We start from the raw sequence: 19099 nt of genomic DNA, 5'->3' as shown, positions 1-19099 counted from the left end.
GATCATGTGTTGTCCTGAGCCTCCAGCGAATCCCTGAAAATCATTTGATTCCCTTTCAGCTGAAAAATTTTCTGATTTTGCAGGTCTATATTTAAGAACTTGCAGAGACTTTATTTGCACTCAGTTGGACACAGAGCAGAAGAATCAGAGAGTTAATGGTTCTTAAACTCATTGAGCTCTCAGTGATCTGCACATTGTATTTGGTGAATGGCTTAGCTTTCAGCGTTTTATTCCCAGTATGTTTTATTTCTTTGCTTGAAGCATTGATAATTAATTTAAAGGAGAAAGCAGTGGAGATTCTTATAAAGGAGATTCCACAAAAATGAGTTTACCATTTCTCATTGACATAGGTTCTAATAGTTATGCTCCAGTTTTGGGAAAACAGGCATTCTTATTACAAAACCAGATCTCTTAAGGAATCCACTGCTTCTGGCCTGCCAGGTCCTTCAATTTGGAGTTAGTAGGCCTACTGTCTGTTCAGAGAGTCACTGTACAAACCTGTGTGCCCACAGGATTTGGCACTTCCTCATGCTTCTCCAAAGAAAGCCTCCCTCAAATCTCAGGACTGGTTGTCAACTGGTCAAGCAATCTGACTGCAGACATGGAACCCTCCTGTGGCCAAAAGCATGGGCGTTTCCCCTGTATCAGGACACACATTTAATTTCAAGAAAACAGATAGGTGAATAAAAGACTATTTAAAAACTGTACTTACGAAAGAAAAACCTACTTTCCTTCCCCTTTGTCTTTATCTTTTGATTGAAATTCAGTTTAAAGAAATAATTGGGCTTAGTCCTTTGACAAAGTCAAATATTCCTCCCAATCCCTAATTGTTGTAACTTTCTCTGGTTATAGAGAAGTCTTTCATTTTGTCTCTTCTGACTCAGAAAGATGAAGGGATATTTTTTTCATTCCTGATATTCAAGTTCCAAAGGATTTATATCCTGGAAAATATAAATGTTTTGACTACAGTTTTCAGGAAATATGCCCTTTCTCTTGCTGCTTATTGCTGACTTAAACTATTTCTATGGATCTACCATCTGTACATGGATAAGGCAAGTTCTCAACTTCAGCAAAGATTCAGTGCAACCTCAAACTGTTTTGAGAAAGAAAATAGATGTAAAACACATCAAAGATTTAAATTAATGTATGTGGATATGTTAGTTTCCTGATGTCCTTATATATAGTGATGTTTAAAAAAAAAAAAAAAAAAGGAAAAAGAAACAGGACTTGCCAGTTTTTATAGCTCCTAAAAAAGAATTCAAGCATTTAAACTGGGCTGCAAGCATTTGTGTTTGAATCAACAAATAGATAGATGTCTTTGGCAGCAGTAAATGCTACCCAGCCAGGAGTGTGAAGTCATGTAACTCCCTCTAGATTAGTCCCTTAGAATTCCAAAGGGATGCCTGCTATTAACCGTAGCTGATAATGTCACTTTCACAGAATTTACCATAGCTTTTTCCTTGTCATAATTAAATACGTTTTAACTTGCCTAGAAATCCTACTTGTGAAGGGTAGGAAAGAGAATAATATTTGGGTATGTTTCAGGTGGAAGCCAAGCTAATTGACAAACTGGATAGCCTGATGTCAGAAGGCAAAGGTGACGAAACATACCGAGAGCTCTTCAACAGTATGTGAGTAATATGTTTATCTCAAGTTGATTCTATTCCGGGGATTTGGTGTCAGTACTGAGCCTCTCTGCACCACGGTAGCTGAGAGCTGCAGAGACAGCTGAGGTCTCACAGGAGAGCTTTGTCTTTGTGGAGTGTGAAATAAAGGATAATTGCCTAACTCTGGCGAATGGATCTTATTATGTTGATGATTAGGCATGTCTCCCTATTTTAATCTCTGATTAGGACAGGTCGTATATGTTACATAACAAATCTTACTCGTTTCATGCCTGATAATTTTAAAACTATTGCTGCAAGATAATGATTTTAAGTGGGGTTACAAGTGGGAGAGGAGAAAAGGGATGTGATTGTAGTGTTTGTGTGCACCATTTTCCAAAGCAAGATACTGATGCTGATTTGCTACTGGAAAATTAACCTAATTTGCATCTGTTCTTCAGCACCTGATTTAATTCATTGATACTGATTGTTCACTCAGCATTAATTGTATCCTAAATGCTTTTTATTGGAATATCACAGAAGTAAATCACTTGTAGTAAATTATGTGTTTTGGATTTGTATGGAAGATAGAGAAATAATGGAATGCTGTAAAGAGACTTTAAAGTTGCCCTACCCATAGAATTCGATCATAGCCACAGGATGAATTGCTTGTACCAAGTATTCATGCATGGTGAGAATGTTTTAGTGCTTTGGGATTTCACTTCTGGTACTTGTTGTCTCTACAGCTTCCTATGGATCTTAGTCATTTTCAAATCTAACATATGTGCAAAGTGTTTCCTTTTGAAAGAAGAGTTCTCTTATTGTGCTTGAAATATGTTTGCAGTTTTTTCAGAAGTACAAAATCAGTAACACATTTTTGTATGACAAAATATATTTGTATTTGTATTTATGCCCAAGTGTCACCTAAAACTAAATATTAGTGCTTTAGTATTAATGGCCATGTGCAAAACTTTGTAATTCATTTTATGATCATGAATTTACAACATGAGAAACATTAATATAAAGGCTTGAAGAATATTATTAGTGACTAATAGATTAGATAGATTTCAGCTTGCCTGATATAAAAATTATCTTGAAGCTTTTAAAAAAATTACATTAAAAGAAAAAGCCAAGAAGGTATAGGGATTTCCTGTGGTAGTGGTGGGTGATAAAATATATTCTTTGTACTGGATTCTGAACAATATCATTTTTTTCTGATATGGTAATTAAACCAGAAGTTTTCATAATTATTCACCAAGACCTCATTCATTCTAGTGTACAAAGCTTCAGTCTTTCATGACAGCTGGAGTTTAGCAAGAATTCTTATTAAAATCTCATCCAGTATAATAAATTGCTTTTGAAAACTGCTCTCATTTCAGCTACTAGTTTGTGGTTTGAACAAAGAACCAAAATGAGAAAGCACTCAGTGAAATGAATCTCTTGAGATTTATGATTAATTATTTATAACAAATTCACAAGATTAATAAATACATAGTTCTATAATGCCTCTTATCTACTTTAATAAAGGCTTGATAGTATGTGGTTTTGATTGCTTGTGTATAAATATGACTTTGAAATAGAAGATGTACCTTGACATTAGAATCAAACCAATAATTAAAATATTAAGCCTCTATAATTAGGACTATTTTAAGGTGTCTTATTCATTCAATAGAGATTTTTATATTTTTGTTGATTTTTAGAATATTACTAGAAATGCTACTGTAAATAATTTTCTTTCATGCTTTTATAATCAGCATATTGGGAATAAATCAAATCTAAAGTGATGCTTAAGTATCATTATTACCCAAGCAGAAGAAAGAAGGTGCAAATCTTACTTTATTTCAGGAAACAATAAATTGCTTTTTTTGGCAACAGAAACCACAGTGAATTCGTATAATCACAATGAGTCACTGCACACATGATGAATTAGGAACACATGCTGTTATGGTACACATTCTCATTTGTTCCATGTAATTCATGTCTAAAACTTGTTAAAATTTGTTCTGAAGCTGAAACTGTAAGTAGCTCACTGCTTCCTAAATTGTAATGCTTGCCAAAATGGCCCCCTTTGAGTAAGATTTTAAATTTGTCTAGTACCTTCCTTCCTAAGAACTGAACTCGTCTTTCCCTAACCCCAAACATTATCTTCATTAATACCTACTGTATTCTTTTGAAATAAGTTTTTAAAAGATTTATTCATTTTGATACCACTGAAATTCTAGATTATAGACACCAATATGCAATATCCAGAATAGAGTATCGCAGCTAAATTCTGCTTCTCCTGGCTCCCCTTGATTCGCTCATTCCAGTATATTTATTGGACACTCCCCAGGCCTGGGGATGCAGCAGTGACTGTGCTATAGGAGCACACAGTAGGTCTACCTATAGTCTTGGGGATTCCAAAGGGGCTTTCCAGAAGAAGTAACATTCATCTGAAGTCTTTCTTAGTCTTTCACTCTGCCTTCTCCTATGTACTTCTAAATAATTCAATAAGACTCCACATTATTTCAAAGATTTTCAGTGATCACACATTTAATTATCATTTGGAGACAGAGAATTCATTATGTGACACCATACCTTACATCTCTAACTCTTCTCTTTGGATTAAAAAGAGCATGCACAGACACAGGTGTTCTATATTAGAGTGATGACTTCCACTTAACCCCGTTATGATACCAAGAGGAAGATTAAGGGTCAAATACCGACACACACACAGATTTCTTTCATAGAGTGAAAACCTATTGAGCAGTGTCGTCCCTGCAGGGCCATGGCTTATCTTGCTCCCAAGTGTTATGAAGTTCCATTGCATAGAACAGAGCAGCCTTATCAATTAGCAATGAGAAACCACTTTTCACTGTTATTAGGGCTCCCTGTATGCTCAATGTGGGCACATGGGCATTATTATGGAACAAAGGAAAATACCCACTCTCACCCAGGTTACCTCTTCTCTTCTTGCTGATTGCCTCTCTTTCTCAGTTTGTATCAGGTAAACAGGGAAATGGCAAGCTTCCCAAGAGAGGGAACAAGGCTGGCTGAGCACACAGATGATCTGGGTTCTAGACTCAGTCCTAACATTTGGTCTTGAGTTAGTCAAGGAAACAGGCTGTGCAGAACTTTGCCTCTTATTTCAAGAGGTTTATGTAGCTCTTACTGCATCAGGAGTCTGTGCAAATTAATGAAACTTATGCCCATAAAAGAAGTATCCGTGTATTTTTAGAATTATTACTTAACTCAAGTTCTTTGTTTTTCAGCCTCTAAAGTATATGAGGTGTGGGCTGTCACGGGAAAATTTCTACATCATTCTGCATTGCTTTTTGGCAGACAGATTTTCATTTGAGTTCAATACCAATTTGCAATTTAAGCCTGAAACAGGTGCTGTTCAGAGGTTTTTAAAAGAAAACACATTTTAAACAAACTAGGGTACCTTCAGCTGGAGGACTGGTCAGGGCAGATTCCATCCCTTCCGTATGCAGTCTCCACCCTTAACCTAAGAAACAGGCAGAGGAGAAGACAAGACAGAAGGCTGGGCACAAGAGAAAGAGGTGGGAGGATGGTGGAGAGAAAACTTGGGAGAGAACATAGCCACAGACAAGAGAAAGCTTTGACAAAACAGCTTTCTTCTTTAATGTTTATTTTTGAACTAAGTACATATATGTTATGTTTAGATTGTACTTATAAGAAATGTTTTCTCTCTTATTCCTGAAACTAAGGTGAAAGACAAATAAGATTTTAGACAGAAATGATGATCATTAAATTTAAAGAGGCAGGGAAGAATCTACATATTGCCATGCTTATGTTCTTACCTTTATTTTGCGGGGAAAGTTCAGTCATAAAGCCTTTGCAAAGTACGCTGTTAATTTGCTGAGAGGTGGAGTGAAAGTAACACAGATTCTAATTATCATGATTGTTGTTATTTTGTGTTTACATAGTATCTCTGCTCCAAGGTGCTTAGAATTAGGGGAAATGTAGGAGGAAAGATGTGGTTTGGTACTTGTCATCAATCTGCTGTAACAACCACATAGAAAATCTTCTGTGATTAGTGACAAAATGAATGAAACTGTTGAGTGAGTGCAGAGATAGTACAATATGTATTGAGTGGGCAAATGTTAAGTGAAAGGAAAAAACGCAAAACGTCATACCGTCTGTACAAGGATTTTCCTGTAGCAGTTGCATTGCAGTAAAATTGCTTGGATGAAGATGCATTCCACTGAGAGGTAGGAAAATATTTTTATGTGAATAAAGCAAGATCTTGCTTGAAAGTAAACTTGGAGGCACTCCTGTTTTCCCTTTTTGCAGTGTTATTTGATGTAAGACTCAAGCCTCTGTTAGTGTAAGAGAGAAGCTAGGAAAAAATGTCTTTGAGCTGTGAGATACTTGTATATTTTGAAAATGTGATTATATGCATGTGTTTGTATTTTATGACTTGGATAATCTGAAAATCAATTTGCTTTGTCAATGCTTCCTGGATTAGAATTCCACTATTTGGTCCCTATCCTAGGTAAGACATTGTTTGCAAATTGTGCTACTTGTGAGATGTTGCAGTGGTTGCTAAGGCATTTAAGGTACTGATGAAAGTAAAATGGTTGTCATGGTGACTGATAAAAATAAATGTTGAAAATGCCCTGGGTTCTTTCTTTTCCAGTCTACTAAAGAAAATTGAGCGGGAAACATGGCGGGAAAGTGGCGTTTCATTAATTGCTACTGTAACTCGTCTAATGGAGAGGTTGTTAGATTACAGGTAAGCTGAGTCGCTCGTTCTCCAGAAATGCTGCACTCCAGTTAGAAAGTCAGATAGAATACAATCACCATTCCACTCCCGTGAGTCACTCAGTTGATTATCAGACCACGGAACCTGGTGTACTAGGACAATGAACTTTTCACTAGCTGGTTCAGAGTCATTAATTTGGGGGTTTGTTTCTTTTTTATTTTGTTTTTTGATAGTTCTTTCAAAGTATTGGTAAATTGAGAGGATTCTCAGAATCCCTGAGAGTTCTCCCAAAAAAAAAAAAAAACAAAAACAAAAAAAATTTATTTTGGTATTTAAACTCAGCCACGAGAACCAGTAGACTCTATCCATTTCAGGGTGAAAATAATGTAACGGAGTTGTACAATCATGCTGTTCTCTTATAAAGGGGATGTCAGTGGGATGAAACTCAACCCTGTCACCTTCTTTGGACTTTTTTTTTTAATGTTATCTAAACTGTTAAAGTAGTTCATTCCACTTAAACGCATGGTGGTTTGGTTTTATTTCAGGAATTAAATCCTCATTCTTGTTGCTAATGGCCAGGCTTACCGGCCACTTCTCACCCCACTGTAGGAAGTGTACAGTAACACACTTTCACTCCTCTAACTTCCTGAGCCCTGTGTCCACTGAGAGGGAGCATAATCTTGATATGGCAATGAAATTCTTAACAGAAACTGATGGCCAGGAGTCTCTGACTCCCCAGCTTCCCCAGAGATTATCAGTCCTTGGAGCATGTATCTAAATGGACACTTGCAATGCAAATTGCTTCTGGTCTCTAAAAGTGGCCTTTTTTTCCTTTCTTTTTTCCCCAAAAAAGAACAAACTGTGTTTGTCCCTAGGAAGGAAGTTCTGAATTCTGACTATTGCTTTTTGTTTTTAGGGACTGCATGAAAATGGGAGAGGTAGATGGCAAAAAGATTGGCTGCACAGTTAGCCTTCTGGTTGGTAAACGGTTCCCCTTTTTCTCCTTTTCTCTTAATACTTGTTTTTTTCCCCCCAGAAATTCTGTGTTTTGTTGGTGTTTAATCTGAAATGTGATGTTTCTTAGAAGAGTTTTTAATATTTGCAAGTGTTTCTAAAAGAAGCGTAGGAGCCACAGGTTAAATGAAAGCCCAGGAAATCCTCAGCCCTGGACATTACAAAGTGCACCCCCTGCATTCCCCACAGCCCTAATAAGAGACCCCTGTGGGATCCCAGAGTGATGCCATTGGGTTCCCCGGTTGCACTGCTTCACCCTACTAGAGTCTTGTTGCTATCCTAGGAAAAAGCACTGTGTCCCCCGTTAGAGGTCTTTCTACTTTTGTATTGCAATTTCTTTCTGTCCTTCTTTTCCTTCCTCAGAGAGTGATATGCAGTCCATGTTTTAATCAATATTAGTGATCTCTTCTTTTGTGAACAAATGACAGTTTTCTGTTTATCATGCTAATTTTCATTCTATCTTTTTTGCAAATTGAATTCATAATAGCACTTTTGTTAAAGTTTGCTTTATAACAAAGATGACCAGGCAGGACATTTTTGAGGGTAAAATTAACATTCTGTAAAGATAACAGGCCAATCCAAAGCTGTCCTGGGCAAACCAAAATTTATATAAAATGTCACATAACTATATTAAATAGAATGGTATTCTTACCACAGAGCAAAGGAATGGCCCTACATTTCGACATTTATTTTTCATAGTTTAACAAGTCAAAGTTTTTGATAAGTTCCTTTAATTGGATGGGAAGAAATTAAGAAAACAGATAAAAAGTCACAAGAAAGCAGAAACCCTGAGCTTTGAAGAGGGACTGTGACAGGAGTAGACAAAATAAATACAAAACAAAACAAAAAGACTGAAACTGATGAGCTAAGAAAAGATGAAATCGAAGTGGGGCAAAAAAGAATTTCAAGGTGCAAGCAAATAGAACGATATGGCACGTGAGGAACTCAAATGATCAGTATGGGAAAATATGAAATACAGGAAAAGTCTAGTTCTATATGTGTGAAGCTCATGATTTCTTTTTCTAATTTTTTTGTAGAATAAATGAATCATTGCCATCTATTATATTCTAAGTGTTTGCAGAGTCACTCTTATCCTTACTCTGATCATTTGAGTTCCTCACGTGCCGTATCGTTCTCTATTTGCTTGCACCTTGAAATTCTATTTTGCGCCACTTCGATTTCATCTTTTCTTAGCTCATCAATTTCAGTCTTTTTGTTTTGTTTTGTATTACTTTGTCTACTCCTGTCACAGTCCCTCTTCAAAGCTCAGGGTTTCTGCTTAATTGTGACTGTCTTTTTATCTGTTTTCCTTATTTCTTACACTGCTCTTCACCTCTGAGTCTGTGATGGTATCTGTCTTTATCACACCCACTGCCTCCTCTGCATTTTTAATCTAATTGTTACATATCCACCTCCAATATCAGTCCCTAAAAATAGTGAGAACTAAGCATCCTCTATCAGGCCACATCTTGTTCACTGACATTTTTTTGTTAGACCCGACAGTAATCTGCAGACCATCAGCCTAGGCTTACTGGGTCAGACCATTGACCTCTGCTGTCAGTACTCATTTCTAACCTTGAACATAGTCATTCCCTCTCTTAAATTTCCTAGTCAATTCTCCAGTTTCTGACCTGCTTTTGCCAGCCTCTCATCACAGTCAAGACCTTCAACCTGAGTTACATCCTGCTTGTGTGTCAATGTTGAGAGAAAAGCTAAGTGCTTGATAAGCTTTACGTCTTTTCTGTCTTCTTAACCCTGGTTCTACCTCAACTCCAGGCACAAAGTCTCATAAATAACCTCAAAGCAAAGCCTTTACCTTTCCCCAAAGTAATCTTCTCCATTCTTCCATCTTCTTTCACAAGTACCTTCCATTTGGAGATGAACAAATAAATGTAGACCTTATGTTCATTTCCTCAGTTGGTATAAAAGAAGGGATCACTTCCTTAATTGAAAGAATTAATACTCTGCCTTTAATGTATTTACTCCAGTCTCCCAGTAAGATACACCTGAGATTTAATAGAGTAAAATTGTGTGCCTCCATTACTAACCACTTGAGACATTATCCTGATAGCTTTGTACTAACCCAGAATAGTCCTTCTAGAAAATTTTAACACTTTGAAAGCTCTACTTATTTCAAACTAGCATAAGAATATGTATTAAAGAACCAAATATATAACTTTGAAGATAATCTTTTTGGCTTCTATTCCATATGGAAAGTTCTTGATGCTTTCTATTATCAATGTGGTTCTCTTCAACTACTCACTTCCTCTTAGAGACTTCTCTTAACTCTTTAGAAAAGTCCATTCCAGATTGTAAAGAGAGCTGTGGCATCCCATACAAGATCAGAGTTAAATTGGTTTAAAAAAAAAAAAAAAGGTATATTTGACATGACTAATACCAGAAAATGTAATTATTGTTTTGCTCTTTGTGTCACACGGTTTGTCAGACATTTGGAAGATTATCATCTGATGACGAGAGATTTTTTTAAGAGAAATATTTATTTAGAGTGATTGCTTGTTTTCTCAAAGCTGCTTCTTACCAGAAAGCTATTAGAGCAAATCATCCTTTAATAATATAAAAGCATGCTGTGGAGTTGTTAGACTTGTGTTTATGGTACAATAATTCTTGCTAATTAAAATTATTTTGGTTATAATAAGAAAGACGTGAATAGCATTATTTACTGAGCTTTGTAAAGAATGCCAAGATCTACAGGAGTCAAGAGTAAAAGAGGGAGGATAATGGTATAAATTTAAAAAAATTATGAAGATTTGACTTAATATAGTGTCTCAAAGTTAGAAGAGTCTTCAGATTGAAGAATAGGCATCTGTTAGGTAATGGGCAGAAAGTACATTTGATAGCAGATCCTCAGGCTTCAACCCCAAGTACCATTTCAGCAGCCACATTTGCTAGGTTAGTCCATTACCAAAGCCCTGTCTAGCTAATTGGCTTCAAAAGTTTTTAGAATTCCTGGTCTTTCCTCCTTAGAAAAGCCTGTCACTCCTTCAAGTCAACAGATTTATCCCCTTATCACTGATTTTCTCTTCTAACACATACCAACTAGCATCAATTAAAACAGCAACAACAAGTAGTAATAGTAGTTCAAATGTCTCCAGCAGAGATTTCATAATCAACAATGATTTGCTCACTAAACGTGTCTTGTTTGGTGACTCACTTTTGCTAGAATCCAACTTCGTTTGAGGACTCATGTACTTTATAATGTGGTGAAGGAGTAGCTTTGGATGCTTATCAGTATGCCTTTAAAATGCCAATTTAGGCCAGGCTCAGTGGCTCATGCTTGTAATCCCAGCACTTTGGGAGGCTGAGGCAAATGGATCACTTGAGGTCAGGAGTTTGAGATCAGCCTGTGCATCATGGCAAAACCCCATCTCTATTAAAAATACAAAAAATTAGCTGAGCATAGTGGTACACACCTGTAATTCCAGCTACTCAGGAGGGCGAGGCAAGAGAATCACTTGAACCTGGGAGGCAGAGGTTGCAGTGAGCTGAGATTTCTCCACTGCACTCCAACATGGGTGACAAAGTGAGACTCTGTCTAAAAATAAAATAACTAACATAATGTGTCCAGTTAAGTAAAAGTTTAATTTTTGTTAAAAACATTTTAGAGATGTTTTGTAAGATCTAAGTACATCTTAGTAAACAAATATTTTCAATAAGCATGTTTCTACAATAATAATTTGAAATAAAATCTCTTATTATTAGTCCCTGTATGTTTTAGACATAAATTGGAAACATTTGAAGTCTAACACGAGTAGAAAATACAGAATAATATCTTAAAAATCAAGAGCTTTTTTATTTACCTTCTTTCACATTCTTTTACATTGCTTTCGCTCATCCTTACCAGTATGTCTTGGAGACTTTTTTTCTTTAGAGCAAAATATCTTTGAAATTTAAAATTAAAGAAACGATCTTGTGACTGTCAATCAGCAAATTTAATAAATGGGTTAATCTGTTCGTATTTTATATATTTTTAGTTGAACAGGCTGATTGTTCATTGACATTTAAACTAACAAAAAAATCATAAAAAGTGAAGAACTATGAATCAGCAGTAAAAACCCAAGATCCCAACGTATCCAATAATTGCTAGGAAATAACTGACACTGTCACTGAGCCACCTTACTTCATTTTTGGAGGTACTGGGAAAAATGCATCAGTTCTCTTGGCTCTAGACATGGAACTTTAGCAGAGTAAAAGGCAGATAATTGTAGGCCTGAATGTTGAGAAACTATCCATACCTGTACTCTTTTTTTTACAGAACTTTTATAAGACTGAACTGAATAAGGAAGAGATGTATATACGCTACATTCACAAACTCTATGATCTGCATCTCAAAGCACAGAACTTTACAGGTAATTCTGTCTTTTGGCATTGGCGAGGGGGCTGGGCACATGTATTAAGCATGATGATCCTCTGCTTTTTATAATTAGAGTGGAACACTCAACCAATTTTACTTTAAAATTAAAATTTATTTTTAATTAGATATGTATTTCGACAGATTGTATATGTATCATATACATGATACACACAGGCACACACGTCTAGGTTGTTTGACTATATCTCTTCGCATACTTTTTCAGAGGTGGCTCTTGAGATTATAAAATACATATATAACTTTTTACAGTCTGCTTATAGTTAGTATTTTACCACTTCAAGTTTGTATTAGTCTATTTTCATGCTGTTAATAAAGAGATACCCAAGACTGGGTGAATTATAAGAAAAAGAGGTTTAACAAACTCAGTTCCACATGGCTGGGGAGGCCTCACAATCATGGCAAAAGGCACATGTTACATGGTGGCAGACAAGAGAGAATTTGTGTAGGGAAACTCCCTCCTATAAAACCATCAGATCTTGTGAGACTTATTCACTATTATGAGAGCAGCATGGAAAGACCCTCCTCCATGATTTAATTATCTCTCACTGGGTCCCTTCCATTACACACAGGTATTGTGGGAGCTACGATTCATGATGAGATTTTGGTGGGTACACAGCCAAACTATATCAAAGTTAAATGTGGGAATTTTACAACTAGATAGGTCTTATGATTCTCCCCACTGTATGTTGTAGTTGTCATGTGTATAATATACATTGTCAGCTCCATCAGATGATGTCATAATCTTTACCTTTCAATAGTCATACATATTTTAATGAATTTAAGGGGATAAAAATACTTTATTCTATTTACTCAGATGCTTACCCTTTTTGTTATTCTTTCTTCATTCATTAAGTTCCCAGCTTCCTTCTATTATTATAATATTTTCATTCAGTCTGAAGAACTTGTTTCAGTATTTCTTTTAAAACAGATCTAGTGGTGAAGAATTCCCTTAGTTTTCCTTCGTCTAATATTTCCTTCCCTTTATTTGACCTTCATCCCTAAAGGATATGTTTCTGGATACAGTATTATAGGTGAACAGCTCTTTTGTTTCAGTACTTTAAAAATATAATTACACTGTGTTCTGGCCTTCATGGGGTCTAACAAGAAATATGCAGTCATTTAAATTACTTTGCCTACAAGGCCAGGCATGGTGGCTCATGCCTGTAATCCAAGCACTTCAGGATGCCAAGTCAGGTGGATCGCTTGAGCCCAGAAATTACAGACCAGCCTGGAAAATGTGGTGAAACCCCCATCTCCACCAAAAATACAAAAAATTAGCTAGGCATGGCAGTGCACGTCTGTAGTCCCAGCTACTTGGGAGGCTGAGGTAGATCACTTTAGCCTGGGAGGCAGAAGCTGCAGTAACCGAAATCACACCACTATACGCCAGCCTGGAGGACAGAGCCAAAACCCTGTCTCAAAAATAAAAAAAAAATAAATTACCCACCTACATGAAGTATGTAACTGTTTTCTGGTTGTCTTTAGGGCTTTATTTTTGGTTTTCAGTGGTTTGATTATCACATGTATGGGCATGGTTTTCCTGTTTAGTTTAACCTGTTTGGGTTTGCTGAGTTTCTTGGATCTGTACATTTATTTCCTTTCCCAAATTCAGGAAGTTTCCAAGCATTATTTCCTTAAATATATTTCTTTACCAGTTCTTCTCCTCATTTTGAGGACTGTAATGGCATGAATGTCTGGCCTTTTGATGTTGTTCCATAGGTTCCCAGAACTCTGTTCATTTTTTTTCAATCCTTTTTTTTCTGATCACTAATATCTATTGATTTAAGTAAACTGATGTTCTTCTGTGACTTCATTTAGCTATTGAGCTTTCCAGTGAAATGGGTTTTTTTTTTTTTTTGGTATTATTCAGTTCTAAAATTTCCATGTAGTTATTTTGTTTTTACACCTTCAATTCCTTTGCAAAGAACGTCTATCTTTTTATTTATTCAAAAATGTTCACCTTTATTTCATGGAGCACGGTTATAATAATTGCTTCATAGTTTGTCTATAATTCTAACATCTGTATCAAGTTGGGGTTGGCATCTATTGATTGCTTTTGCCCTTTGAAAGTTGTTTAGCTTTTTTAAAGTCAGATAATTTTGGATTATATTCTAGACCTTGTAAATATTATCTTAATAGGACTCTGGATTCTGTTAAACTCTTTAGGAAGACATTAACTTTTAAAATCTTAACAGATCAACATAACTACACTTGTGAACCTTGGAAATGAATCTGACTTCATACGCAGAGTTTAATATCCCTTTCTTAAGCTCTCTGTGATCCTCCCCATTCTTCCTGCCTCCCAAGGGTTTCCTTTTTTAGTAATCTGGCTATATAGCCAAGGCGTGATCCTCTTCATGCCATGATGCACTTTTTGCAGTAGGTCTCTCTGTGGGCAAGGCAGTGAAAAAAAAAAAAGCACATTGAAGTCACTACTGCCATTGCCACTGCCCCCAAGGCCACCCCTACAGTGTGCAACTTTGTTTCTGAGACTCAGAGTGAGGCCAGAAATGTCTACATAGCTTTTCCCCACAGAGGATCTTCTACCCAGTACTCTGACTGAAGAAACCTTTTTGGAGCTTTTTTTATCTGTTCCAATTTGCAATTCTAGGAAACAGGTAGTCTAAGCCAGGAGACTTGAGAGGCAAAAAATAAAAGCAGAAAATTAAATATGATATGGTCATTCTTTAAGTATTAATTTTCTTCCTCAGTCCATCTGCTCTTACTTACTTTTCAGAGTCCTCCAATAGTTGTGTTACATCGTCTCTCCAGGCTGTTTAGTTGTAGTCAGTGGGAGAGATAGGGTGGAATGTATGTACTCCATCTTAAACCGGACTCTTTAATTAGATTTGGGAACTACAAATCTTGGTTTTTTGCCACACTGTTCTTCCAAGGAACTCCTGAATCATGGCTTCTCCCCCAGCTTTAAAAGAGTAAGGGAATCCTTTCTGAAATGGTACTTGTGTTTTCAGAATTTATGCATTCCTCTAGCTGTGGTTCCACTGTCTTAGTAATAGCATCACTGTTTACTCAATCAGAAGACCCTGATGTATCTTCAACTTTTCTAGCCTCCCTCAAATAATCATTCATGAAGTTCTATTGATTCTGTTTCCTAAAAATCTCTCAAACCATTTCCTTTTCACTGTTCCCACTTTCACTGCCTCAGTTAGGCCTTCATCATTTCTCACCCAACTGCCTCTGAACAATCACCAGAGTTATTCTTTGGAACAAGAGTCAACAAACTACAACCTACAGGCTAGCCACCTGATTTTCTAAAGGACGTTTTATAACAGCTCACCCACCCCCACTTATTTGTGTATTGTCTGTTTCTGCTTTTGCACCACAGTGGCAGAACTGAGCAGTAGAGATAAAGCCCACAGCCTAAATTAGTTACTTCGTGGCCCTTAAGAACAAGTTTGCCAACTCCTTCTCTAGATATCACTCTCTTGTCAATTTACGTGTTCTACAAAATAAACTTCAAATTCTTTATTTAAGATCTGTTGTAATTGAATCAATGCCTGTCTATTCAGCCTCATCTTACCACTTATACCACATCCCTTCCTTTCATCCTTCAGGATCAGCTCCATCACCCTCTTTTCCATGCAGCCATCACCCTCCTGAAGTTCTTTTTCTTCTCTTTCTCTCAATATCTCCATGCCCCACAATCCTTCTCCCATAGGCTGTGTGATTTTTCTTGTTGCATTTTTTCCAGATTTTTTTGTTTTGTTTTGTTTTTGAGACAGAGTCTCACTCTGGCACCCACGGTGGAGTACAGTGGTGCAATCTCAGCTCACTACAACCAACGCCTCCCAGGTTCAAGTGATTCTCCTGCCTCAGACTCCTGAGTAGCTGGGATTACAGGTGCCCACCACCATGCCTGGGAAAATTTGTTTGTATTTTTCATAGAGACAGGGTTTCACCATGTTGGCCTGGCTGATCTCAAACTGCTGGCCTCAGGTGATCCACCTGCCTCAGCCTCCCAAAGTGCTGGGATTGAAGGTCTGAGCCACCACACCTGACCCCAGATTTCTATTAAAGTACCTATCAAACTGTTTTTTATTGATAATTATCTGTTGTGTATGTACGTGCATGCATGTATATATGGATAATCTAACGTTAAAAGCTTCCTTGAGAACAGCACAGCAATAATGTTTCCTTTTTTTTTTTTTTTTTTGGAGACAGGGTGTCACTCTGTCACCCAGACTGAAATGTATTGGCACAATCTTGGCTCACTGCAACCTCTGCCTCTCAAGTAGCTGGGACCACAGGCATGTGCCACCACACGTGGCTAATTTTTTTTATTTTTATTTTTTGTATTTTTGGTAGAGACAGGGTTTTGCCATATTGTCCAGGCTGGTCTCAAACTCCTGAGCTCCACCCACTTTGGCCTCCTGAAGTGTTGAGATTACAGGCGTGAGCCACCTTGCCCAGCCAACGGTGATGTTTTCTTACCCTTAGTCTTCTTGGTGCTTAGAATAGTGCCCCGCAATGTGAGATTTAAATAAATGTATCATGAGTTAATGTACCCTTTAATTAAATACTAATACCTGGTAAGCAGATTTTCTCTCTCAATATTGGTAATTCTCAATTCAAAAAGGAAATACAAACAGTAAACTGTCTTTAAAATTTTTAAGTTCATAAAAAGAGAAATGAGGGAGGAAACTGAGGACAAGCTATTCCAGATATTTAACAGATATATTTTTATTCTCTGAAATAAAGTCCAAATTTGTCTGATTATATTTCGAAAATGGATAAATCTTTTTTCTTTGTTTACTCAACTTGCAGTCCTTATGTTCCCCAAAGTCACAAGAAATAAGTTCTTTTCCCATGTAACATTTTATTCTTCTCTATTAGGTCATTTCTGTCCTTGGAGAAAGTGAAATTGATGGAAAACGTTTCTGTCTTTCTAGGATTCTGTATAAGTGACGTAACCCTTTTCCAGCCTTTTGTGACAGCATCCTCCATTCCTAATTCATCTCTACTCTTCTGTGTTATTTCTTTTTGTGTATTGGTGTCCTTGTAATACACTTCTCAAAATGGTAGAATGGGATTAATAATTTACTACCGCTTCCTCTAGACACAGTTTATCTCAGATATATGTTGTCCTTTTCCCAAATCAAATTCTGAAACAGGTGTAATTTGTCTTCACACCTTTTCCATGCCATCACTCAGTCATTTGTCAGCTTCATCTGATTGCCTGCCAATGCCTTCTTTTCCCAGGCTTTCCCAGGGCACCTCACCCACACCTGGCATTCCATCCATCCCAGGACCTTACAAGACTAAGCCTGATTGGAAAAGCATCTGGGGACTGGAGACCTTCATTGCTCTTTTGGTTTTGGTTTGGTTTTGTTGAGATGGAGTTTCACTCTTGTTGCCCAGGTTGGAGAGCAGTGGCGCAATCTCAGCTCACTGCAACCTCGCCTCACAGGTTCAAGAGATTCCCCTGCCTCAGCCTCCTGAGTAGCTGGGATTACAGGTGCCTGCCACCACGCCCAGCTAATTTTTTATATTTTTATGGAGACAGGGTTTCACTATGTTAGCCAGACTGGTCTTGAACTCCTGACCTCAGGTGATCTACCCGCCTCAGCCTCCCAAAGTGCTGGGATTATAGGCCTGAGCCACCGTGCCCAGCCTCTTTTTGTTTTTAATTGTGCATAACATGAAATTTACCCTCTTAACCATTTTTAAGTGTACAGTTCAGTGGTATTAAGTATATTTATATTGTTGCATTGCCATTACCACCATCCACCTCCGGAACTTTTCTTTTTTTTGAGATGGGGATCTTACTATATCATCCAGATTGGTCTTAAACTCAAGTGATCCTCCTGACTCAGCCTCCCAAGTAGCTGGGACTACAGGCATGTGCCACCACACGTAGCTGATTTTAAAATAATTTTTTTTAGAGATGAGGACTCACTATGTTAGCAAGGCTGATCTTGAACTCTTGGCCTCAGCCCCTGAGTACCTGAGACTACAGGCACAAGTCACTGTACCCGGCTCAGAACTTTTCTCATCTTCCCAAACTGAAACTCTGTACCCATTAAACACTGATTCTCCATTCCTTTTACCCCTGACAACACCTCTTCTATTCTGTCTCTGTAAATTTGACCTTCATTGCCCTTGAAGTCATCACTGCCTGTGGGCAGCTGTGGGAAGGGCTTCCGTCAGTCCTCCTAATCCTTTGAAATGATCAGTTAGTCTCTAGGGTATTTTCTGAGTACTCATATGCTAGCAGCATGTGAGTACTGCCAGCACAAAGGAAATTTGAGTGACAAAGAAGGTAAGTCCTGAGCTGGGTCATTAAAAGAAAGGAGGAGTTATTTATCAGCTAAGGGAGAAAGAAGGTCTAGCAGGCCCAAGCTGTGAGGCCCTTAGGTATAAATCAGAGAGGTATGTGAGAGGAACCACAGTTTGTTCAGATGACAAGAGCAAAGAGTGTGGATGCAAGAACAAAGATATGCATAGGGTTTCCTTAGATACTTAGCATTTATTATAAAGATACATGGGGAATTAAACATCAGGAAATCATCCCAGGGATGTCAGAGAAAACTAGATGCCTATTGAAATAATAGCACTGATCTGAAGATCTGGTTATTATAATTCTTGTGCAGTCAGAGTAGTCTTCCATGGCTGGCTATGTTATGGTGGTTCAGCTCTGTGTCTGTGTCCACTGTCACCCTTTAGTGGCTGCTCTCTCTGTCCATTTGACATTCAATCCCCTAAAGAAAGAGGCCAGCAAGAGTGCATGCAACAGAAGGCATCCCTGTCCCTGTCGGGCAGCTTTCTTGCGCCCAGCTGCCTCTGGACCACAATGCATCTTGCTCATTCCCAGAAAGTGGATACTGGGGTCCAGGGGCTCCAACTATGGGGACTGGAGCCTCAGCAGCTACTAAAGCTTCTTAAAAGAGATGTAGGTGGGCTCTTTCAGACCTGTACTACATAGAGGGCCAATGGGAAAATGTGGGTAGAGAGGCTGGTAAGAACCAGATCATGAGCAACAAACAGAGGCCTAAATTTATCGTTTGAGCTACTAAGAGGAAGCAACATGATCATTTAACCAGGGAAGCAACATGATCATTTATTTGCATTGAAAGAAGTTCGTATTGGTAACTGTGCAAACTGAGTGCAGTGGGATAAGAGACTGCTGGTGAGTTAGGAAAGCTTTCACAATAATAATTGAACCAGGGTATTGTGTACGCTCACCAAAGTTAATTGAAAAGAAAAAAGACCAGAGCCTGTGATAGGGCCCTGGCCCTTCTAATGCAACTATCTTTTTTACATGGAGATGGCCACATCATAGTATTATAACTTAGCTTATTACTTTAGGGCTTTATGTGTAGTTACCCTAAAGGCGAATAAATGAAGAAAAGGAATTACTATTAT

General features: G+C 37.6%; 1 protein-coding gene across 7 annotated transcripts in view; it reads left to right on the top strand.

Annotated features, from left to right (window-relative positions):
- Window positions 1–19099, top strand: part of DOCK4 (dedicator of cytokinesis 4) — a 487797-nt gene that overhangs the window by 423946 nt on the left and 44752 nt on the right. For 4 of the 7 annotated variants that reach the window (XM_035254161.3, XM_017975468.4, XM_009002712.5 and 1 more), the window contains exons 32-36: window positions 1546–1631; window positions 6076–6102; window positions 6247–6342; window positions 7229–7289; window positions 11600–11693. In XM_035254161.3, coding sequence (XP_035110052.1) covers window positions 1546–1631; window positions 6076–6102; window positions 6247–6342; window positions 7229–7289; window positions 11600–11693 — 364 coding nt within the window. The remainder of the gene's footprint in view (window positions 1–1545; window positions 1632–6075; window positions 6103–6246; window positions 6343–7228; window positions 7290–11599; window positions 11694–19099) is intronic. The other 3 variants (XM_078343204.1, XM_078343205.1, XM_002751762.7) reach the window with 1 other exon arrangement.

This window comes from Callithrix jacchus, chromosome 11 (assembly GCF_049354715.1).
Source record: "Callithrix jacchus isolate 240 chromosome 11, calJac240_pri, whole genome shotgun sequence".
Lineage (NCBI taxonomy): Eukaryota > Metazoa > Chordata > Mammalia > Primates > Cebidae > Callithrix > Callithrix jacchus.
This window is presented reverse-complemented; position numbering and strand designations above follow the sequence as displayed.